This window comes from Eubalaena glacialis, chromosome 5 (genome assembly GCF_028564815.1).
Source record: "Eubalaena glacialis isolate mEubGla1 chromosome 5, mEubGla1.1.hap2.+ XY, whole genome shotgun sequence".
Taxonomy (NCBI): domain Eukaryota; kingdom Metazoa; phylum Chordata; class Mammalia; order Artiodactyla; family Balaenidae; genus Eubalaena; species Eubalaena glacialis.
This window is the reverse complement of record NC_083720.1, coordinates 1,120,974-1,141,783: the sequence shown is the minus strand read 5'-3', so window position 1 is coordinate 1,141,783 and position 20,810 is coordinate 1,120,974. Positions and strand designations below refer to the sequence as shown.

Sequence of the window (20,810 nt, the reverse complement as noted above, 5' to 3'; positions counted from 1 at the left end):
GTCGAGACCCATTCGTGGGGGACGAGACGGGTCTAGGGCAGGGTTGGCAGACTTACAGCCCACGGGCCGTACCAGCCCTGCCCCTTTTGGTCAGTAAGGCCTTCTGGGGACATGCATGCCCTGTCGTGTATGTATTGTCTGGTGGCCTTCGCGTTTCACACGGCTCAGCCCACAGGGCCTAAAAGCTTTACAGGCCAGCTCTTTATGGAGTTTGCTGGCCCCTTCTCTGGCGGGGGGGCGGGGAGGGTCACACAAATTTTTTAAAATTGTGAAATAGAAAGTTTCCGAACACAGAGCTCGTGGGTGGAGGAAGCGCTGTTCAGGAGGCACCTGGCAGCGCTGGGTTGGGTGTACTTGCACTTCGTGATGGGGCTCGAAGCCGCTGCTGGACCGGCGCCGTCCAGGAAGCCGCGTGGGGTGGGAACCCAGGAGTGCAGTGCCCTCTCTGACTTCGCAGGAGGAGAGGCTGAAGAAGCAGCTGCGGGTCAAGTTGGAGCTGGCCAAGTTTCTTCAGGACACCATCGAGGAGATGGCCTTGAAGAACAAGGCAGCCAAGGGGAATGCCACCAAAGACTTCTCCGTGTTTTTCCAGAAGGTGCTGTGATGCATCGTCCCTTGAGGCCTTGCCCCGTTGGTCCCCAGTGCTGGTTAGCGCCTCGGGGCTGCCCGCCTTATCTGGGGAGCGTGCCTTGTCTCCTTTCTTCCCTCGTTTTTACTGTGCACGATGGGGCGGGGCTCCTGGAGGTCAAGCCTGCTGTCCCGAGAACGTGAACTTATGTTCACAAGTCCTGGCCTGGGTCTCCATTCTTTGCAGCAGCCCTGGAGGAGGTAGAGTTTGGCAGGAACCTAAGACCCCACAGCTGTGACCAGCAGGGGGCTGGGCTGGGAAGGAGGGGCAGACTGCGCCATAGCCACGTCCACGGTGCGGGAGGAAGGCAAGGCCGCCCGCCAGCCCAGCATGGAGAGGCCCCGGCCTCCTCCCGGCCAGCCGCCTCGGCTCCGCTGGCGTAGCAGACAAGGTCCAGGGACCGGATGCCGTGCACTGCGCGGACGCCTCGCTCGCGGGAGCCCAGCCAGGCAGCGCTCAGGGCTTTGGGTCGCAGGGGCCACTCCCGGTAGGAGATGTGAGCGGAGCTGAGGCAGGGTGTGGGTGGCCCCTTCTGCTTTGTTTCCTGACTTGAGGCGTGTGGCCCGAGGCCATGGGGGTGCGGGGGACACAGCCCACCCGTGGTGACCCTTACGATGGCTCCCGCAGATCCGAGAGACGGGTGAGAGACCCAGCAACGAGGAAATCATGCGGTTCTCCAAACTGTTCGAGGACGAGCTGACCCTGGACAACCTCACGCGCCTGCAGCTGGTGGCGCTGTGCAAGCTGCTGGAGCTGCAGACCATGGGCACCAACAACTTCCTGCGCTTCCAGCTCACCATGCGGCTGCGCTCCATCAAGGCCGACGACAAGGTGAGCGCCCGCAGCCCGCTCCTGGCTGAGTGCTGGGATCGCACGGCTCCCAGCCGCCGCGACAGCACACCTTCCCGTGGTGGGACGTGGTCGCTGAAAAGGTGGATTTTAAAGACAGCCTAATGTTTCATTATACGAACGTGTCCTAGTTTATTAACTGTCACTTTAGCTAATCTGCTACCCTAAAGAACCCTCTAATAAATACCTATTAACGTGAATTTTGCCCCAGATCTTGGATAGGTCCTATAAAAATAGTGACCTAGAATTGGGGCTCCTGAGTAAAAAGGGCAGGAGGCCAAAAGCAAGTCCTGGCCCGTGACCAGATTGCTCCGGAGCTGTGCCGCCTGCCTGCCCCCGTGCAGTGTGCACCCCGAGTGTGTGTGTCTGAAGAAGTCACGAAGTGTCCCTCGTTCTCCCTAGTGACGCTTCTGGCCTTGAAGTCTGTGGCGTCTGGTCTTGTGATAGCTGAACCAGCTTGCCTCTGGGCTGATCTTCCCTCTTGTTACTTACAGGCTTCCTGAATCCTCTCTGCCTTGTGTTTGTTACTGTTCTAATCTGCTCTGATGACCCTCTGTCTTATAGTTGGAGTATTTAGTCCATACTCTTTTCCTGTTTGTCCTATGTGTTTTATGGTCCACTTAATCTCCTTTCTTGCCTTCTTTTGGATTAATCAAATGTTTACTCTTCCATCCCCTCTTCATTAGCTTGTTCCTTATGTATTGTTTTAGCAGTTTCTCTAGAGTTTACAGTGAGCTTCCTCGACACACAGGAGTCTAATGGGACTGAGTGCTTTTCCTGCCACGCGCCACGTCCCAGCTGCACTCGCCCTCCCCTGCCTCTGCGTTGCATGCGCTTTTGCTCCTGAGTTGATGTGTGTGCACCACGTATTTACCCTCCTGACCCCCTTCCTTCCTTCCTGCATTTCCACCCAGGCCGTTTCCTCCACTTGAGGAGTCCCCTCGGTTCCTGTTTGTATGGATTTGTCTGTATTAACCCTCCATTCTGCAGGGTATTGCTGGGTATAGGACTCCAGGCTTGCAGTTCTTTTTTCTGCATTTAAAGATGCCATTGAGTGCATGTCAGCTGGCAGGCCTATTACGGTTCCTTTGAAGGTGTCCATCTTTCTCCGGCAGCATCTGAGATGTTTGGATTTTGTTACATCTTGTTTGGATTTTAGCAGCTCTACAGTAACGTCCCTAGGCGTGTCTGTGTCCGTGCTTATCCTGTTTCCTGGTTGTGACGCTTCCATCATTGTATTAAATACCACCCCCCCCACCCCCGACGTGGTTTATGTTCCCCTTAGACTGCTCACGGCCCCTGCATCACATATGCTCTTCCCGTATTTTACATCCTTTTGTATGTTTGGTTTACTTATCCTCTCTTCTTCTTGGTCTGATCACTCTTAAACCCATCCTCCGAGATTTCCATCTGCAGGTAAAACTGTCTCTCTTGTTGTCTAGAAGCAGATCATCACTGCATTTTGTAAGGATGAAGAGAAGTTGTCTCTCTGCTCTGCTGGAGAATCTGCCGTGCGGCTGCCCCTCCTCGGGAGAGGCAGCATGAAGGCAGGAGGCCTGGGTTGTGTCCTGGCCACTCACTAGCTTTGTGACCTTGAACAAGTCACCTCACCTCAGTGCTTCAGATTCCTATGAGGTGGGGCGGTGGCCAGACCTCTGCTGTTGAGAAGGTGGAGGGGGCATACTTTCCCCTGGACGTTAAATGGTAAAAAACATACATAAGAAGATTCTAAAAAGTGGGGAGAAGCCCCTGGGACCCCAGGAATGACACAGGAGGTCTTTGTGCCTCATAGATCCAGCCATGGGGCTGAAGAAGCCAGAATCGCCAATGAGCACAGACTTTAGAATCCCATCCTATGGTCAAAGGAAAGGAACGGGGCCACCTAGCGGGACAGAAGACTTCAGAGAGTGACTGCTCTGCTCCAGCCAGACACCACAGGAAACAGTGTCTCCCCACCCCGACCCCTCCCCAGACCCCCACACACACAGTGGCAGCGGGGCTGGGACCGCCACCCTCAGGCTGTAGCAGCTGGGATGGTATCGGGGAAGGCCGCGGGGAAGGCCGCGAGGAGCTGGCTCTTTCATCCCCGGCCCCCCGCCCCCTGTGGTGTCGTAGAGACCAGCAGGGGGCCTGGCCTCCACCCGCACCTGACAGTCCCAAGACGCTCTCCATACTTCCCTGCTGGAGTGGTGTCAGGAGGGGCCAGTAAGAGGTTCTCCTGCCCCTCCCAGCCAGGTAGGCATGTGGAGCCTAGCGGGGAGCCCAGACTCCACCCACCGCTCCCAGCCGACTCAGAAGTACCTCTCCCCCTGGCCTCAGTGGAGGCCAGATCTCACCTGTTCCAAAACGTACCCGGGATGTGATTTGCGATGACTGAGTGATGTCACAGAGAGCTCAGGGCCATTGGAGGGAACTTGTGCTCACAGTTCCCCAGAAACGGGGACCAGGAGGTGAGGGGAGGGGGGAATCGAGACTCGGCCTTCATCACTGGTGTGGTGGGAGTAGTCAGCTGGAGACGGTTTTGATGAGGCAGGACGTGAAGCAGAGGTCAGGGCTTGTGGTTGGAGGATTTGAAATATGATTTTCGCACGCCCAGGAAAGCCAGGCTGCAGGGGAGATGTAAACAACTTTGTCGGTTAGTTTGGATCAATAGATGCCAGATTGTCGATTACACAACCTGTAAACGTTGGGTAGTACACCCCCATGCCAGAGCACTGTCAAGAGGAAGCCAGTTAGGATAGAAGATTGAAGTGAGCTCCAGAATCTCATCGCATAATACCCAAAATGTCCAGCTTCAGTTGAAAATCACTCCTCACGCTGAGAACCAGGAGGACCCCAAAGTGAATGAAAAAAGACAATCAGTGGGTGCTAGTGCTGAGAGGACCGAGAAAATGGATCATTCTGACCGTTGGCCACTTCCCAGATTCAGTAAAAGACATACACCTACAGATTTAAGAAACTGAGTGAACCTCAGACGGGATAAACACAAATCCATACGAAGACGCATAGTCAAGTGAACAAACGTGAAGGACAAAGAAACAATTTTGAGGGACTTCCCTGGTGGCGCAGTGGTTAAGAATCTGCCTGCCAGTGCAGGGGACACAAGTTCGGTCCTTGGTCCAGGAAGATCCCACATGGCGCGGAGCAACTAAGCCCGTGCACCATGACTACTGAAGCCCTCGCGCCTAGAGCCCGTGTTCCGCAACAAGAGAGGCCACTGCAGTGAGAAGCCCACGCACCGCAATGAAGAGCAGCCCCCGCTCGCAGCAACTAGAGAAAGCCCGCGCGCAGCAACGAAGGCCCAACGCAGCCAAAAATAAAAATAAATTTATTTTTTAAAAAAAAGAAAATAATTTTGAAAGCAATGAGAGAATGGCATCTTACCTGCAGGAAAAACAATTCAAATGACAGTGCGTTTCTCATCAGAAACCATGGAGGCCAGAAGGAACTGGAAAGTATTTTTCGTATGCTGAAAAAAAAGAACTGTCAATTCAATACTAGATTCAGCGAAAATAAAAATTAAAGATAAAAACGAGGGAGAAATCAAGGCATTCTCAGGTGAGGGAAAACTACGACAATTTGTCCCAGCAGAGCTGCCCTAGAGGAACCTTGGGGCGTCAGGAAGAAAGAACACGACAAGCACCAGGCTTTGCTTCTGCTTGTGTGTCTTCTAAGTAAAGTGCGATGGTGGAGGCAAAAATGGGGCACTGTGTGATGTGGCTCTGTGTCAGTAGGTGACATTAGGATGAGCTCAACAAGTGGGGGAGGATAAGGGGGGAGGCCACCACGTCCCCTCCATGACGAGGTAGGTGCGTCATGTGATACCAGAGCAGCCCCTGAAAATGGACGCAGGGATGTGCTCAGAAGCGCAGGAGACAAGTGCAGATGGGATCCACGTGCCCCACGGGAAGATGGGGAAAGGAAACAAACAACCCAGATGTCCTTCACGGGGTGAACGGTAAAACCAGGACGTTTGTACCATGCAGTGTACTCACTGATAAAAAGGAGTGGATTATTCCTACACACAACTGCGTGGGTCCTCAAGGAGTCCCAAAAGGTTATGTGCTGTGCAGTCCCATTCCTGTAATGCTCTTCAAATGACAGAATTACAGGCATGAAGAGCAGACTGGTGGTTGGTTCCCAGGGGTCAGGAGGGGGTGGGAGTGTCTGTGAAAGGGCGTCGTGAGGTCCTCGTGGGGACAGAGATGGTTTCTGCCTGGACTGGCTCGGCATTGCGTCCCGGCAGTGGTTTGGTACTGTACGTTGTAAGATGTTAACCACGGGGAGGAACCGTAGGACTGCACGTCCATCTACGGTTGTCTCAGAATTGATGCAGGTAGCGGTCGTGTCCTCCTCACAGGGTCACTGGGGGGTTTAAATGGGGGGAGCAGGTGGCACTGTTGCCCTTTGTTCCTCCTCTCCTCTCCCCTCGTCCCTGCACGGTGTAGGACGGGAGAAGCATGGGGTTCGGGCAGCAGGGCTGCTCCCTGGGCAGAGAGCAGGCCCTGAGTGGGTGTCTTCGCATCTCGGGGTGGGTCCTGGCTGTTGACCCTAAGGTCCCACCCTCTCAGACGGTCTGATCACTGCAAACCTGGAGCCAGGGCCTTGGTAGTGGGGGTTTATCTTGTGTTTGGCAAAGCATAACAGGAAGGTGGTTTCTTTCTTTTATAAATGTATTTATTTTATTTATTTATTTTTGGCTGCATTGGGTCTTCATTGCTGCGTGCGGGCCCTCTCTAGTTGCAGCGAGCGTGGGGTTGCAGAGCACGGGCTCTGGGCGCGCAGGCCTCAGCAGCTGTAGCACGCGGGCTCAGCTGTTGTCGCTCTCGGGCTCCAGAGCGCAGGCCCAGCAGCTGTGGCGCATAGGCCCAGCTGCTCTGTGGCATGTGGGATCTTCCCGGACCAGGGCTCGAAGCCATGTCCCCTTCATTGGCAGGTGGACTCTCAACCACTGCGCCACCAGCGAAGCCCAAGAAGGTGGTTTCTAATCAGACACTTAGTTCCCAAGCGTGTGAATGCAGACAGCACAGACCCGTAGTGACCCTTCAGGAGATAATTGGCTGGCTTCCTTTGACAGCTGATCGCTGAGGAGGGGGTGGACAGCCTCAACGTCAAGGAGCTACAGGCGGCGTGTCGCGCGCGAGGCATGCGGGCCCTGGGCGTCACGGAAGACCGTCTGCGGGACCAGCTGAAGCAGGTGCGTGCGGCGTGGTGGGGGGCCCTTGCGTCCCGGCAGGAGGTGGGGGGCTGCTCCGGCTCAGCTCCCACCTGGGCCGGGGCCTGTGTGCACTCCGCACGCGGGGGCTGCCCGCCGCTCCTGGGCGCCGCTCCGATCTCCCTCCCGGCTCTTGGTTGCTGTTGGTGTGCTTGCCGTTCCCTCCGCCCGGTCTTCTGTGGACACACGAGGACGAGGTCAGCTTCCTTTGAAGTTCCAGTATGGCTCTCAACTGCGGCCAGGGGTGTTTGGGAAGTAGGACCCAGGCCAGGCCAACCTCCGAAGCCCCTGCTCTTGGCAGCCTGGGTCTGAGTGACCCTGCCTTCTCCGGCCGCTCAGAGGGGCCCTCGGGCAGAAGCCAGGGGCCGGCTCTGCAGGGCCACAGGCCTGCCCCGCCGGCATGGGTCTGAGTGGATGCCACGATGGGTACGCAACATTCACAGCAACTCAGCCTTCATATCGGAAGGAGCAGGGCGCCAGCTGGGCACCCCCGTCGGGTTGTCTTCCCAGTGTAGACAAAGATCTGTTGACACCCGCTGCCCCCCTGCTGACACAGACGGTGCTTAGTGGGCAGTACGTTCTTGTCCCTTGTCTTCACTGACCTTGTCTCCGACAGGGTCCCCTCGCAGACCCTCCTCTGTGGGGGGTGCCCTGGGTCCGCCTGGGCTGGAGCACACCCGGGGCACTTGAGTGCGGGGCGCTGTGCCGAGGGATGTCAGGAATCGGGGTGTTTTGGTTTCCAAGGGCTCAGGTGTCTTCCTTCTCTCATCGTTTAACCCGTGCTCGGCATTTTCTCCCCGTTCCGAGAGCTCTTCTCGTCCCATCTTTTGTCCTGTGTCTACTTTGTGTCCAAGCATCGTCGGGGTCCTTTTTGTCAGTTTGAACACTGTCTTTGTGTCACTAAAATAGCCTCAAACGGCGCCCAGCTCATGGTAGTTGCTCAAACCTCAAACGCCGAATGAACTCACCAGGGCCACCTTTGGAGCTTCTGTGCCATTGTTAAGTGAAGAACTTTGGGAACAGAACCTGGCCGTCTCGCTCAGTGTTTTCCAAGCCCTGCGGCCTCGCTGCGGGGGTGTCTCCTGCTCACTTGACCGAGGTGGGCAGCGGGTATTAGCACAGCAGTAAATAGGCCTTGCGGAGCTTGCGGTGTCTCTCTCGGGAGAACCCGCTTGGGGGACGCAGGGGTCCGCCCACTCAGGTGCCGCTGTGGTGGTTGCCACCAGTCTCCTCCTCCTCCCCTCCCCTCCGCAAACCGGAAGCCCTTGCCCAGGTCGCAGGAGACGTGGGTGGGGCGAGGCCGGCGGGTGAGTCCGGGTCTCCGCCTCCCACTTGCAGTGGCTGGAGCTGCACCTGCACCAGGAGGTCCCGACGTCGCTGCTCGTCCTGTCCCGGGCCATGTACCTTCCTGACACCCTCTCGCCGGCCGACCAGCTCACGTCCACCCTGCAGACCCTCCCGGAGATTGTGGTGCGTGTTGCGTGTTGCGTGTTGCGAGGCCCCCTCTGCTGCGCACTCTGCCGGGGCCCTCTCCCTTCTGGGGGAGCCCTCGGACCCGCCGCTCGCCCCCTCCTCTCTTTCTCGTCTGTCCTCTGCATGCTGAGGGCCCAGCGGTGCGTGCAGAAGGTGGCCCTTGGGGTCCTCAGGGCGTTTCCCAGCAGCCGGGGCTCCTGCTCCTCGGAGAGCAAGCCGTGATGGCCACGACGCCCCGAGACCCGGGCCGGGCGCCGCGTGGGCCGCTCTGGCGGGGGCGCGCCTGCCCCGCTTCCAAGCGCTCACGGGCGTCCCCTTCCTGAAGGCGAAGGAGGCCCAGGTGAAGGTGGCCGAGGTGGAGGGCGAGCAGGTGGACAACAAGGCGAAGCTGGAGGCCACGCTGCAGGAGGAGGCGGCCATCCGGCAGGAGCATCGCGAGAAGGAGCTGCAGAGGCGGTCTCAGGCAGCAGCGGCGGTGAGCGGGCCGGGGGCGGGCCGGGGGCGGGGCAGGGGCGGGGCCCGCGGGTGGGGTGGGGGCACTGGCGAGGCGGACGCTCTCTCGCGGCTCGGGCGCCAGTCAGTATAAACGCCAGCCCGGCCCTGAGGCCCTGAAGCTGAGGTTCGAGGCTGTGGCGACTTCACCGAGGCCTCCGGCGGCCCTGTAGACGCTGGGGCGTGGATGCAGGAGCTGCGTGACTGCGCTCATCACGCGCTGCGCCCGCGTGGAGGGTCCTGCGGCGGAACCTGGCGGAGGCAGACCCCCTGCCAGCCGGCCGGGCTCTGTAGACCTTGCCCCTCACTTGGCGGCCCTCTGGCCAGCGGCACGTCTGCCGGTGTGGATTCCCGGGAAGGCCGCGGTCTGACGGGTGGTGCTGAGCCGGCGGCGGCCTTGCGTTTCAGAAGGAAGTGGAGCCTGAAGTGGTGGCAGAAGGTGCCCCCGGGAGGCTGGTGGCCGAGCCGCAGCCGGAAGAGCCTGATGTGACCCTGCCGTCCGAGGCCCTGACGGACAGCGCGCCCGTCCTGGAAGGCTTGAAGGTAACGGCGCCCGCCTGGAGGGAGCGGTGTTGGAGCCGCGCCGGAGGGCCAGCGGGCCCGCCTGCAGGGCGGGGGCTCCCGAGGAAGCGGGGCCGGAAGGCCGCAGCCTGGCTTCTCAGGGTGACGGTGGGTGGCCGTGGGGCGAGGAGAGCGAGGCCGGGGAGGGTGAGGCGGCCCTGCCCTGGCTCCGGCCCCTGTGCTCTGCGTGGCAGGGCACCCAGCGGGGAAGCCCCCCCTTGCCGTCCCCTTCCCAGCTGCCCGGCGCAGGGAGCCCGACGTGCTGTGCGCGCTGGGGGTGCTCGCTTCTGGCAGCCTCGCCGTCGTGGTCGTAGCCCATGTTCCTCGTGAGACGCCTTCTGCCGGGGGAACTGCCAGGTGGCCCCTGGCACACGGAGCATGATGGGCAGAGCAGCTTCTGAAGGCGTGTTGGGTGGAGGATGCGTTTACTAGACGGGCAGCGGCAGCGTCGGGGAGCTGGAGTAGGAGACAGAAACCAGGACGGCATCTTTATGTCTGGGGATTCCCAGCGAGGTCACGGGGTGGGGCGGGCAGGGGACCACCGCATTCAGAGGTCGGAGGGGGGACGAGGCCGTGGTGGGGGGTGCGTGTGAAGTCGAGTGTGTTGATACCTGGGTGGAGGGGTGGGCCTCGTCACGTGTCCTGAGGGCCGGGTGGATGCGGCCTGGAGACTGACCCCTGATGGGCCCCGTGGGGTCATTGGAGGTGGAGGGAAGGGCCCCACTGCAGGGCCTCAGGGAGGAGCCTCCTCCAGTCCTGTGCGTAGGCGGGGACCCTGAAGAGGGTGCAGGGCGGGGAGGTCAGGTCTCGGGGAGGAGCCAGGCTGTTCGTATGAGAAGAGAAAGCATAAAGCATCAACACCAGGGATCTTGGTGAAGGGAGCTGTGGGCTGCAGGGCTGGTGTGGTGTGGGGGACAGGGGCTGGCGTAGCCTGGGATAAGCCCGGTGAGCCTCTGTTCACCCGGTGATGGCCCAGGAGACAGACGAAGACCCACACACTCTGTCACTGATAGGAGGCTGGGAGGAGGAGGGTCCCAGGAGCCCAGGCTGACCTAGGCTTGAAGGGTGACCCTGGGAAGGGTCAGGAACCGAGGTACCAGGGTCATTTTGAAGGCGGTTTGGGGCTGAGGCCGGGAAGCTGAACAGAGGCGGGGCCTGGTCGGGCCCATGGAGCGTGGTCTGGGAGAAGGGATCACTCGTCAGCAGTAGGGCCAGGATGGTTGGCTGTCTCCATGGAAACAGATGCGTCCCATTTCCAGTGGATTAAAGACTTGGACGTGAAAGGACAGTTAAACTCTCCAGAGCGCTTATGAACTAAGGATCGCCAAGGATTTCTTAGCAAGGAGCACAAACCTTTAAAAACGTACACTGAAGAACCTTGGTTTGTTGGAAAGATGCCACAGAGAGTGGGGGCACCGCCGTTTCCTATTTGTAGCGCAAGCCTGGGTCTTATCGGTATTGACCATCCACTCGGACAGAGACCTGAATAGCTCTAGGAAATTGAGTTTGTAGCTGAAGAACCTCTCCACAGGGAAAGCCCCAGACCCACATGGCTTCAGGGGTGAAGTTGCTGGTGAGTCCAAACACGTAAAGAATAAATCCTTCCCGTGCTACACAAACTCTTGGCAGAAAGTTGAGGAGAAGGGGATATTCTGAGATGAGCATCCCCTGATGCCAAAACCAGATGGATACGAGACAGCTACAGACCAGTATCTGTCCTGAACACAGGTGTGAAATCCTCCACAAGTTTCTAGTAAGTGAAATGCAGCTGTTCTGTAGACAGGATAATACACTGTGACCTCATGGGGTTTGTCCAAGGAATACAAAAAAATTAGTCAATGTAACGAGCACATTAACAGTCTCAAGAGAAAAACCACGTATGATCATTTCAATAGATGCACGAAAAGCGCTTGGCAGAATCCAGCATCTCTTCTCAATTAAAAAGGTCTCTCAGCAAACCAGTGGGAGTGAACCTTCTCAACCCCACGTAAAGCAGCCAGAGTGGCACCTGTGGTCACAGGATCCCTAACGGTGGCACGGGCGTCTACTCTCACCACCGGTTCAGCATCGGACTGAGGGTCTGGCCAGGATGGTTAGAAAAGAACAAGTAAAATCACACAGAGGTGAAACTCTTTATTCACGGATGACATGAGCACCTAAAAGGTCGTTGTACTTCTTTGTACTAGTAGTGAACAATCAAGTTGAAATTCTAAGAAGCGCATCACACAATAGTATCCAGAAAGTGAACTACTTAGGGATAGATTTGAAAGTAGAAATGAAGACCTGTACAGGATGCTGTAAAATGTTGCTGAGGTAGATTAAAGCAGTAAATAAGTGGAGAGCTTCACTGCACTCGTGGATGTGAAGACTCGGTGTTGGCAGGATGTTAATTCTCCCCAGCCAATCTGTGGATTCAAGACCATCAAAATCCCAGCAGGCTTTGTTGTTGACATTGACAAACTTACTCTAAAACATATATGGAAATTCAGAGGACCTAGAATAGCCACGACGATGGAGAAGCAGGTTTGGTGTATCTGTGGATGGAATCGTACACGGCGGTCAGAAGGAACACACTGTCACGTGGGTGAATCTCAGGGTGATGGAGCTCGAGCCGTGTGCCACCGTTTGTCAGAATTCCAGCAAACGAGGCTGTCGTGACAGAAGGCAGGCCAGTGGGGGTGGGGACGTGGGCACGAGGAAACCTTCAGGGTGACGATACTTCTCTGTCGGGTGGTGGTGGCTCCATGGGTATGCACATCTGCCGGACACATTTGCACAGGTGCGCTCGGGTGCAGGAGGCCCGTCGGAGAGCGAAGACGGTGACTACACGTGCCTGTCGCCTCGCCCAGAGCCCGAGACTGGCAAGCGCAGTGCGGACACAGGACACAGATAGAAAAGTGGCCAAGCCTTCGGGGGAAAGCCAGTTACTCCCCTTCATGTAGGGTTTCAGTTTGCTTGTTTATTTTCTTTCCAGGAAGAGGAAATAACTCAGGAGGAAATTGACATACTCAGTGATGCCTGCTCGAAACTGAAGGGGCAGAAGAAATCCCTGACGAAAGAGAAGGAGGAGCTGGAGCTGCTGAAGGAGGACGTCCAGGACTACAGCGAGGTGTGGCGGGGCGGGGACGGCGGGGATGGCGGGGCGGGGCTGCGGCTACAGACAGAGTAAACCCAGGCTGCATCGGGCCCCGAGTATTCAGTGATGCCTCCATCAGATAAGGGATAAGCTGGCCAAATGGTCTTTGGGGAGAAAACTGAATTTAAGTAAATCTTATTCAGTAGCTTTTCCAGTCATCCCACTGGGTCACTTTCCCCTGGAATGCTGGCCATTCGCCCTTGTCGATGACACGCATATATCTTTTTAGTTTCTAAACACATGAAGGTATCAGATGAACAGTCTGGTCACTTGGTATATGAAATCTTATTTTTGTTCATGATTCCCCAAAAGAGACTTCTTTCTTACATACTAGTTATTTATTTATTTATTCTAAGATTGCTAAAAATAATCTGCTATTTTCTGAACTTTGTCGTGGCAGCCCTCTTGTGTGGGTTCTCTAGTCCCCACCTCACCTCCCGTTCTTCCCTGTAACGCTTGCTCATAGGGAAAACCACAAGTTGGAATTTAAGAAGGCACTCACCATTCCTGGATTCTCTCACTGTCAGGGAGAAAGTCGGGGTTCAGGACAGAGTTCATCTCCTTTGCTACAAAAACAGTGCTTGAGTTTGCAAAGGTAACCCGTTTGCACGATAGACAGCAGGAAGCCTGCTGCTTTGTGGCTCGGGTTAATGGGACTGCTCCCGCACAGCCTAGACCTTTCCACCTTGATGATGGCGTCTGGGTTAATCCAGTGACTTCTGCAAGGTGAACTGAAGGTTTCTTTTTTAGTTTTAAGGCAGTCTTTTTACAAGCAAATAATTTTATTAGGACCTGCAGGAGATCAAGAAGGAACTTTCAAAGACTGGCAAAGAAATCTACGTGGAAGAGTCTAAAGCCAGCAAGAGGCTGACGAAGCGGGTACAGCAGATGATCGGGCAGATCGACAGCCTGCTCACGCAGCTGGAGGCCGATCAGAAGGCTGGCAGGCTGGGCCCGGCCGCCGAGGGCTCGCCTGCGGGGTGAGTGTACGACGCGGCTGCCGGGGGCCTGGGGTCCGGGAGGCCCAGGGCCTTTCTGACCAGAGCGCGATTCTCAGCTTTGGTGACCAACCGCCCCTCCCCTCTGACCTAGCGGCTGCAGCCAGAACCAAGGCGTCCCCACTTCTCCACGACACTGTCACTGAAGCAGCCCCAAGTTGGGTCTTCCCTGCACGCGCGCGTGCTCACACACATAAGCGCACGCACACACGGTGCAGCGCTGTCAGCCCACATCTGGAGGACCTCGGCTGCGGCTGCCTGCTCTCCCTGTGTCCACCCCCCCGCCCCCAGCTCTCTCCAGGCTGTCGTCACCGGTCCTTCCAGAGTGTCCTTCGGATCACAGCTCCCTTGGGAACTGCCAGCCTTTCCCTGTCCCTTCTCCCCTCCCTCCAGCCTCCTCTCTCTTCCTGAACCCCTACACGCAGGCAACTCAATAATGACCCCCTGCGCGGGGGCCGGCTCTGCACTGGGACAGTGGCCGGCGGGGGCCAGCGTCATGTGAGTGGCTGCTGGGCGAATGAAACCCCCCCAGGCAGTAGCAGCTGACGCTCGGTGCTCCCGTGGGCCAGGCACCGCACCGCGAGCGCCCACGTCTCCAGGGGGCAGGCGGGCGGGCTGGCTGCAGGGCCCTGCTGCCCTCAGGTCAGCGGCCCTTCCCCCCCGGGCGAGGCCAGTGTCCCCTCTTGGATTGACCTGCTGTGCTGTGTGGGCCCACCTGCCCTCGCTGGTCGGAGGGCAGTGTGGCCGTACTCAGCCCCTCCCACCCTGACCAGGGCGCAGGCAGGCCTGAGGGACCCAGTGGCCTCATCCCCAATGGAGAGGCCGGGCTTGCTGGGCGGCTGCGCACACACAGGAGACCCTGGACGGGGCGGTGGTTTCTGTTTCTGTGTCCAAGTCAGCTGGGTGTTCCCAGAGGACGGGGCGAGGGAGCTCTGGAGGGAGGGGCTGTCCGAGGCAGGTCTGACCCACGGGACCCCAGTGAGGCTGGAGGGGGTGCCAGCTGTGCCGCGTGCGGGCTGTGTCCCCCAGGGAGACCGTCATCAGCGTCGCTGAGCTCATCAGTGCCATGAAGCAAATCAAGCACATTCCCGAAAGCAAGCTCGTCAGCTTGGCCTCGGCCCTGGACGAAAATAAGGATGGCAAGGTCAACATCGACGACCTTGTCAAGGTGGGTCGTGGGGGTCTTGCTGGGAGCCTTTTCCACCTGTGCGTCCACCCGAGAGGCCCCTGGGGCTGGTCTCGCCCTCGCCGCAAACACAGAGTGGAGGCAGGGCAGTGAGGCCGTCCGTCCGGAGCAGGCCACCTGCTCTTGCCTGGATGCCTGGCCTCGTCTGCAGAGCACGGTGTTGGGGTGGCTGGGCCGTGGCAGCCCGGAGGGGACGCGTGTGGTCCTCGGGGCTGGGCCTCGGGACCCCTGGGGCCCGCCTGAGGCCTGAGAGGGTGCCGGGAGCTTGGGCAGCCCAGGAGACCTGCACGGGGCTCCGCCTTCACAAGGACGGCTGTGGGCTCTGGCGTTGCTGTGGAGAACACACCTTTGCCGGCGGCTCTCATGGCTCCAGGGTCTCCAGCCCGTCGGGGACTTTCCACTCAAACGTCTACCCAGAATGTCAGCAGACGTCACTTTGGTTGGGAGCACGGCCCTCCCCGCTCGTGGGCCGAGCGCCGTCACCCTAGCGGCAGCAGTGGCTGGGCGGGGCCCGTCGTCTGGGGCCCCTCCTTGGCGCTCACGGCGCTCTGCCCGAGCAGGGCCCGGCCCGGTAGCCTCTCTGTGTCGTCCGGCCCACCTGCCTGCAGCCCTGGGACCGGAGGGAGGCACAGCTGGCGCCCTCGCCTGGGCCTGCAGACCGTGGGCCTCCTCTCCGAGCCCCGCTCCCTGGCGGCTCATAGCCTGGTCTGGGGCTGTGGAGCCTGTTGGCTCCGTGCGGGTGGGGGTCTGGCCCTCAGAAGACCGGGGAAGATGGAGGACCCAGGGCCCCTGGCAGGACAGCGTGGCGAACGGGCGCCAAAGCCCATCCCAGCCTGGTGGCCGTGTGCCGTCTGCCCTCCGTGTGCTATGGGGAGATTTCATGCTGTGAAGGGGCAGAGCCACCTCTGAGGCCCTTGTCCCTTCCCGTGTGTGCAGGTGATCGAGCTGGTGGACAAAGAAGACATTCACATCTCCACCAGCCAGGTGGCTGAGATCGTGGCCATGCTGGAGAAGGAGGAGAAGGTGGAGGAGAAGGAGAAGGCCAAGGAGAAAGCCGAGAAGGAGGCCGAGAAGGAGGTCGCAGAAGTGAAGAATTAGGGCCCGCCCGGCTCTCAGGTGCCTTGGTGGCCCTTCGTGCGTCTGCCGCAGCAGTCCTAACGTGACGGTGATTGCTTTGAAGTGATTCTTAGAGACAGATCTAATATTTTGTCTGGAATAAATCAGAAACTTCATAATCAGTCATTTTTAATTTTCATCATTCCACGAAGATTCAGTCAGTCTGGAATCCCTGAACCCCTCCAGGGAGTCTGCTCTGGATTCACGCGGTGGCCCGGTGCTGTCGTGGTCCCAGCTGTGGCAGGCAAGCGTGCAGCCTGCCGGCAGCGGGGCGTCATGGCCCTGCACAGCCCCCTGGGCTCCTGAGGTGGCTCGGGCCTCCCCGCGTGTCCCCTGGCGGTGTCTGCTGCGGGAGGAGAGAGGACCAGCCGCGTGGACTCCCCGTGCCCGTGGAGCCCCAGGCGTGGGATTGGAGTCGTGCAGACACAGCCGCCTCGGCCCGGAGAGGATACTTCGTGCGTCGTGGGCTTGGATTCCCACAGATCAGCGTGAATGGGGGCCACTCGTGCACGCTCCCAAGCTCACACCTGTAGCAAGTGAGCGAACACGCCTGTCGTCCCCGTGGCCTCCGGAGGGCCGCGTTCTCTGACGGGGATGTCAGGTCTCCTGCAAGTTCGCTCTTACGTGTGTATCCGAGCTCTTTCTTGAGTTCCCTTTGATTCTCACCTAACCCTAACCACTTAACTGGTACAGAATTTCCTCACATGACAGTCTGCCCACCTGAGCAAATCCAACGTAAATTATGCCGGGAGAGGTGCTAATGAAGCCCTGGAAAATGAAGCATCTCGTGCAGTAATTTGTTGTGCTTTTAGAAAGTTTCCTCATTTGGGGTGTTAGCACCTCACCGCCCCCGTGGGTGTTCGGAGCGGGTTTCGCTGCATGTCCGGTGACGGGTCCACAACCGGCAGCTCGGGGAGGCCGGTGCTCCATGGCAGGGCGGGGGCGGCGGGGTGGGGGGGGCCTGCGGCCCCAGCTCTGTCCGGCTGCTCCCGCGAAGGCTGGGTCAGGTACGGCAAGAACGTTCTTTGGGGGAAAACAAACATAGGAATCGGAAGACGTGGGCCTAGAGTGGCCAGATGAGCTGAGGGAGGACGACGACGAGCTGATAGCTTCCAAGTTACTTGAAACTTTTTACTCAGCCGCTAAAGAAGAAACTAGACAAAATAAGAAGATTCTATATTCTCAGATACAAACCTTCGTAAAGGGACAGTGGGTTCTAAAGGGTTCCTAGTTCAGTTATTCAAGAGGCACGTTCCCCATGCTTAGTTGATATTTATGAGTTATCTCACGCGTGTTTTAGTGGCCTGCTTTTCCGCTGCGAAAGTGTGCTTGCTCGTGAACTTCGTGGTAGCCGGCGTGCCGCGGACGGGGTCGTCCTTCCCGCCTCCGTCCTCACCTCACTGCCTTCGCCAGGCGCCTGGGGTGTCCCCGTCGCTGCCGTCGCACACCCCGCCCCCCCGCCCTCCCGGATCATGCGTGTCTGCGGGACCCTTTGCTGGTGTTTGTACCGTGGGCCACAGTCTGCTGCAGGCTTCCCCCTTCGCGTTGCTTGTTTTTACTGTCCTGAACTTTATTTATTGCCACTGAGAGGGGTGCCCAGGTGCAGGTGTAAGGAACGCGGCTCTGGGAACGAGAGTCTTGTGTGATGAGCGAGGCGTCAGGACCGCCGTCTGTTGACTGAGTGCCCGGTGCCTGCGCCCGGCCTTCCCGAGCTTTCTCAAGAGGGCGCCTGCGTCCTTGGGATCTGTGACGCGGAATGGGAATTCTTCCTTCGCTCCACCTAAACACCCGTTTTTTCATTAGGGATTCAGGAAATTGGCAAGTGGCTTCCAGAGTCGCTTTGGAATATCAAAATCCAGACTTTAAAAAGGAAGGGCACCTCGTAATTTGCCAGGAAGAACCTCCGGGCGGTGATCCTCACAGCGGGCCCTGGGCCGCTGGCGGCTCTGTCTCCGTGTCCACCAGGGGCCCAGGGCCGGCTTCGCCTGAGGGCCGCCTCCTCGGGCTGTGTGTAAACACCTTTTTTAGAAATAGTGTTTTTATTAAAATATCAAATTCGTGTTCCTGGAACAGCTCAAAGCCAGATTTGTGAACCGTGTGGCCCACCGGCAGTCAGGGCGGGAAATGGCAGAGCTGTCTGAGCGTCTGGTCCCAGCCTCGCGGCAGGAAGCATGACGAGAGGGCCTTCCAGCGCTCTGGCCCTGGCCTCTGGTGTCCCCTTGTGCTGTGACCACGTGCCCTGCCCGTCCCCTCAGACTGTGCTGGTGACTCGAGTTGATGTAAGGAGAAGGTTGAATAAAGCGCTGTCGTGATGGCCTGTCTGCCCTGTGATGGTCTGTCTGTCAGGTTGGCGAGGCAGCCACTGCCTGACCAGGCTCTCCTCTCCCCGACCCTCAGTGGCCCCGGGGTGCGGGGTGGTCCCTGGTGGGCAGGGTTGGGACCCTGGCCAGCCCTGGGGGGTGGGATTCTGTTCTGAGAGACTGAGGGCCCCTGGGATCAGGGACAGCACTGCCTCCCCGGCCCTCATCTCTGGGCCCTGGGGGGGGGGGCCCTACCCTGGGCAGAGAGCTGAGGCCCAGCTGGGAGGGCCGCCAGGCAGAGGGTCCGAGCAGCAGGACAGGCGCAGCGTCCTACCTCCCCATCCTCCCAGCGTGGACAGACCGCCCCCTGTGAGCTGGGATGTCCAGCCTGTCTCAGGCAGCCTCACCCCTGCCCCGGCCCCAGGTCCCGTAGGGGCTCCTTCTACCCTTGCTGAGCCCTGACCCCCTGCCTGGGGACGTCCTCACCTGCACCCCATCTCTCCCTGAGCCTGGCCTTGGCCACAGTCTGCCCCCGGGGTTCTGCGGGCTCGCACGCAGGTCGTGACCCATGTGGAAGAGAGATCGTTCCTGGGGGTGCAGGCACGGGCAGGGGGCTGCTGGGCCTCAGTGGCTCCTGTCCAGGTTCATCTCACCCCCGGCAGGCACCCAGTCCCCTCATGCTGAGGACTGAATGTGTCCACTGTACTTGGACCCTCCTCAGGCCGGGCCCCGGGAGAAGGTAGCTGGGGTCGGGGCCATGCGAGTCTTCAGGTACAAGCCGGTGCCCCAGGACGCGAGGCTTCTCACTTCCGTGGTTCAGAAGGTCACATCGAGGGTCACCAAGGGCTCTGGCAAGGCTGACCCAGGGCGGCGGCGGGAGATGGGGCTATATATAGTCCAGAGACACCACAGCCAACCTAAAGGGACACTTCTGGCCAAAGCAAGGACAGAATGAGTAGCAAAAACAGTAAAGACAAGATGGATCATACACAGAAATCCACACACCCAGCTGATCCTCAGGAAAGTCTTTCCCTGCTGATGGAGATTCTTAAACAGCGAGAACAGGTGACAGGAAAGAATTGGGGAGTACCCTGTCTTCTCAGGAGGAAATGGAGCCCATTCCAGGAAGCTCTTCAGGGAATTCCAGCTGGTGGACAGACAGGAGAAACGCTGGAACCCACCTGGATGGCTGCCCTGGGGTCACGGGGGCGGGGAGCTGGGTGTGTGGGGCCACTGGCTGTGTGCCCCAGGCACTGCCCCAGACACCCAGCCGGGGAAGTCTGATGACCCCACAGGAGCCACCAGCATGTCCATGGCCGTCCCCCTCCAAAAGCCACACGCAGGGGGAGGTCAACTGTGGTGGGGGGCGACTGGGGATGTTCCGTTCCGGGTGGCGGCACGTGTCTTTACACGTGGTGATGCGCCCCCCTGAAGACCATGGGGCCGAGAGGTAGACAGCTGCGTCCGAGTGTATTCAGGCACCCGCCTGGGGAAGAGGACACCGAGAGGCCGGTGTCCAGCCTGGCGACACTACAGGGTGGGAACAAGATTCCGGAGGCCAGGGGACCAGGACGGAGGTGCAGACGCACACACCAGGTGAGTCACTGCAGGCCGCGAGGGGAAGGCAGAGGGCAAGGCCGGACCTAGAGGTCCGAGAATGGGGGCTCCGGACCCTCTGAGGGCAGACGGGGTATCGGCGCCTTGCTCCCTAAGCCCCGCAGCAGCCCGCCCCGGGCCTGGGCCGGACCCCACCGGCCCTGGGGCTCAGAGAAGACGCCGGGCCGCGGGTGGAGGCGGGGCCGAGGCGAGGGGCGGGGCCAGGTGGGTGAGGGGCGGGGCAGTGGTGAGGAGGGGCGGGGCCGGGCGGGTGAGGGGCAGGGAGGTTCCGGGGGAGGACTGAGCAGCTCCCCTGTTGGGCGCCCCAACCTGCCCACCTGGGCCCGTCCCTCTCCGGCCAGCGCCCCGCCCCGGGTCTCTGTCCGGTGTCCCAGAAAGCCGCGCCTCGCCTGCAAGTCCCCTCAGTGTCCAGAGCGCGCACCCAGAGCCCAGCTGGGTCCAGGCAGGAGAGAGGCTGAGGGCAGCGCTGGGACTCGGCCTGGCCGGCGCTAGAGGGCCCCGCACCACGCCCGCACTGCGCCCGCCTCGCCGCCTCGCCGCCTCCCCGCCTCCCGGCCTTGGCCTCCCTCCAGGCTCTGGCCTTCGCTGGCCTCCTTGCCATCCCCGTCACTATCGCCGCGTGTCTCCCGAGCGCTGGACACAAACACGGGGTCTCTGGCAGGCTGGAGGGGCTTGGGGGCCGGGAGCGCTTTCCCAAGTGGGGTCAGGTATTGGGCGGCATAGTTATCCAGAACCAAGCCCCTAGCAACCCCTCCTGCTCTCCAGAAAGAGGCCCCAGAAACCCCCTCAGTTGGAAGGTGAGTTGGACACAGCAATAAGGGGAGCGAGTTTCTTAGAAGCCAGAGTAAAAGTTCACACCGTCCAGGGGCTGGTTAGTCCCTCAAGACCGTGAGGCACGAGGGACAGAGGGAGGGGCACCAGGTGGCAAAGCAGGGGCTAGCGGGGGAGGGACAGCCAGCCCTGGGCAGCGCTGGGTCCCAGGGAGGACGTGAGTCTGCATAGCCACCTGTCCCTGCATCCACCCTAGTCCCCCACTTGGCCTGGGCACTGCTGCCTCCTCCACGAAGCCTTCCCAGACTTACTCCCACCACTGCTGGGTGGGTGCCCTGCTCTGTCTTCCCTCTCCCTCAGGCTGTGAACTGTGCAGTAGACGGGCCCAGATGCTGTCGCTGGGTCCTCAGCACCCCAGCGAGCTGAGCATCAGCATGCAGCACCCGCCCAAAGTTGAAGGAGTGGCGG

General features: G+C 59.5%; 1 protein-coding gene across 3 annotated transcripts in view; it reads left to right on the top strand.

Moving 5' to 3' along the window:
* Nucleotides 1-17,976, top strand: part of LETM1 (leucine zipper and EF-hand containing transmembrane protein 1) — a 32,375-nt gene extending 14,399 nt beyond the window's left edge. Inside the window, exons 5-14 of one of the 3 annotated variants that reach the window (XM_061191835.1) lie at nt 458-595; nt 1,256-1,459; nt 6,555-6,674; nt 8,031-8,162; nt 8,491-8,640; nt 9,069-9,200; nt 12,193-12,327; nt 13,144-13,334; nt 14,382-14,520; nt 15,475-17,976. In XM_061191835.1, the coding sequence (XP_061047818.1) occupies nt 458-595; nt 1,256-1,459; nt 6,555-6,674; nt 8,031-8,162; nt 8,491-8,640; nt 9,069-9,200; nt 12,193-12,327; nt 13,144-13,334; nt 14,382-14,520; nt 15,475-15,636 (1,503 nt within the window). In that variant the 3' untranslated portion in view covers nt 15,637-17,976. The other 2 variants (XM_061191834.1, XM_061191836.1) reach the window with 2 other exon arrangements.
* The last annotated feature ends 2,834 nt before the right edge of the window (nt 17,977-20,810 follow it).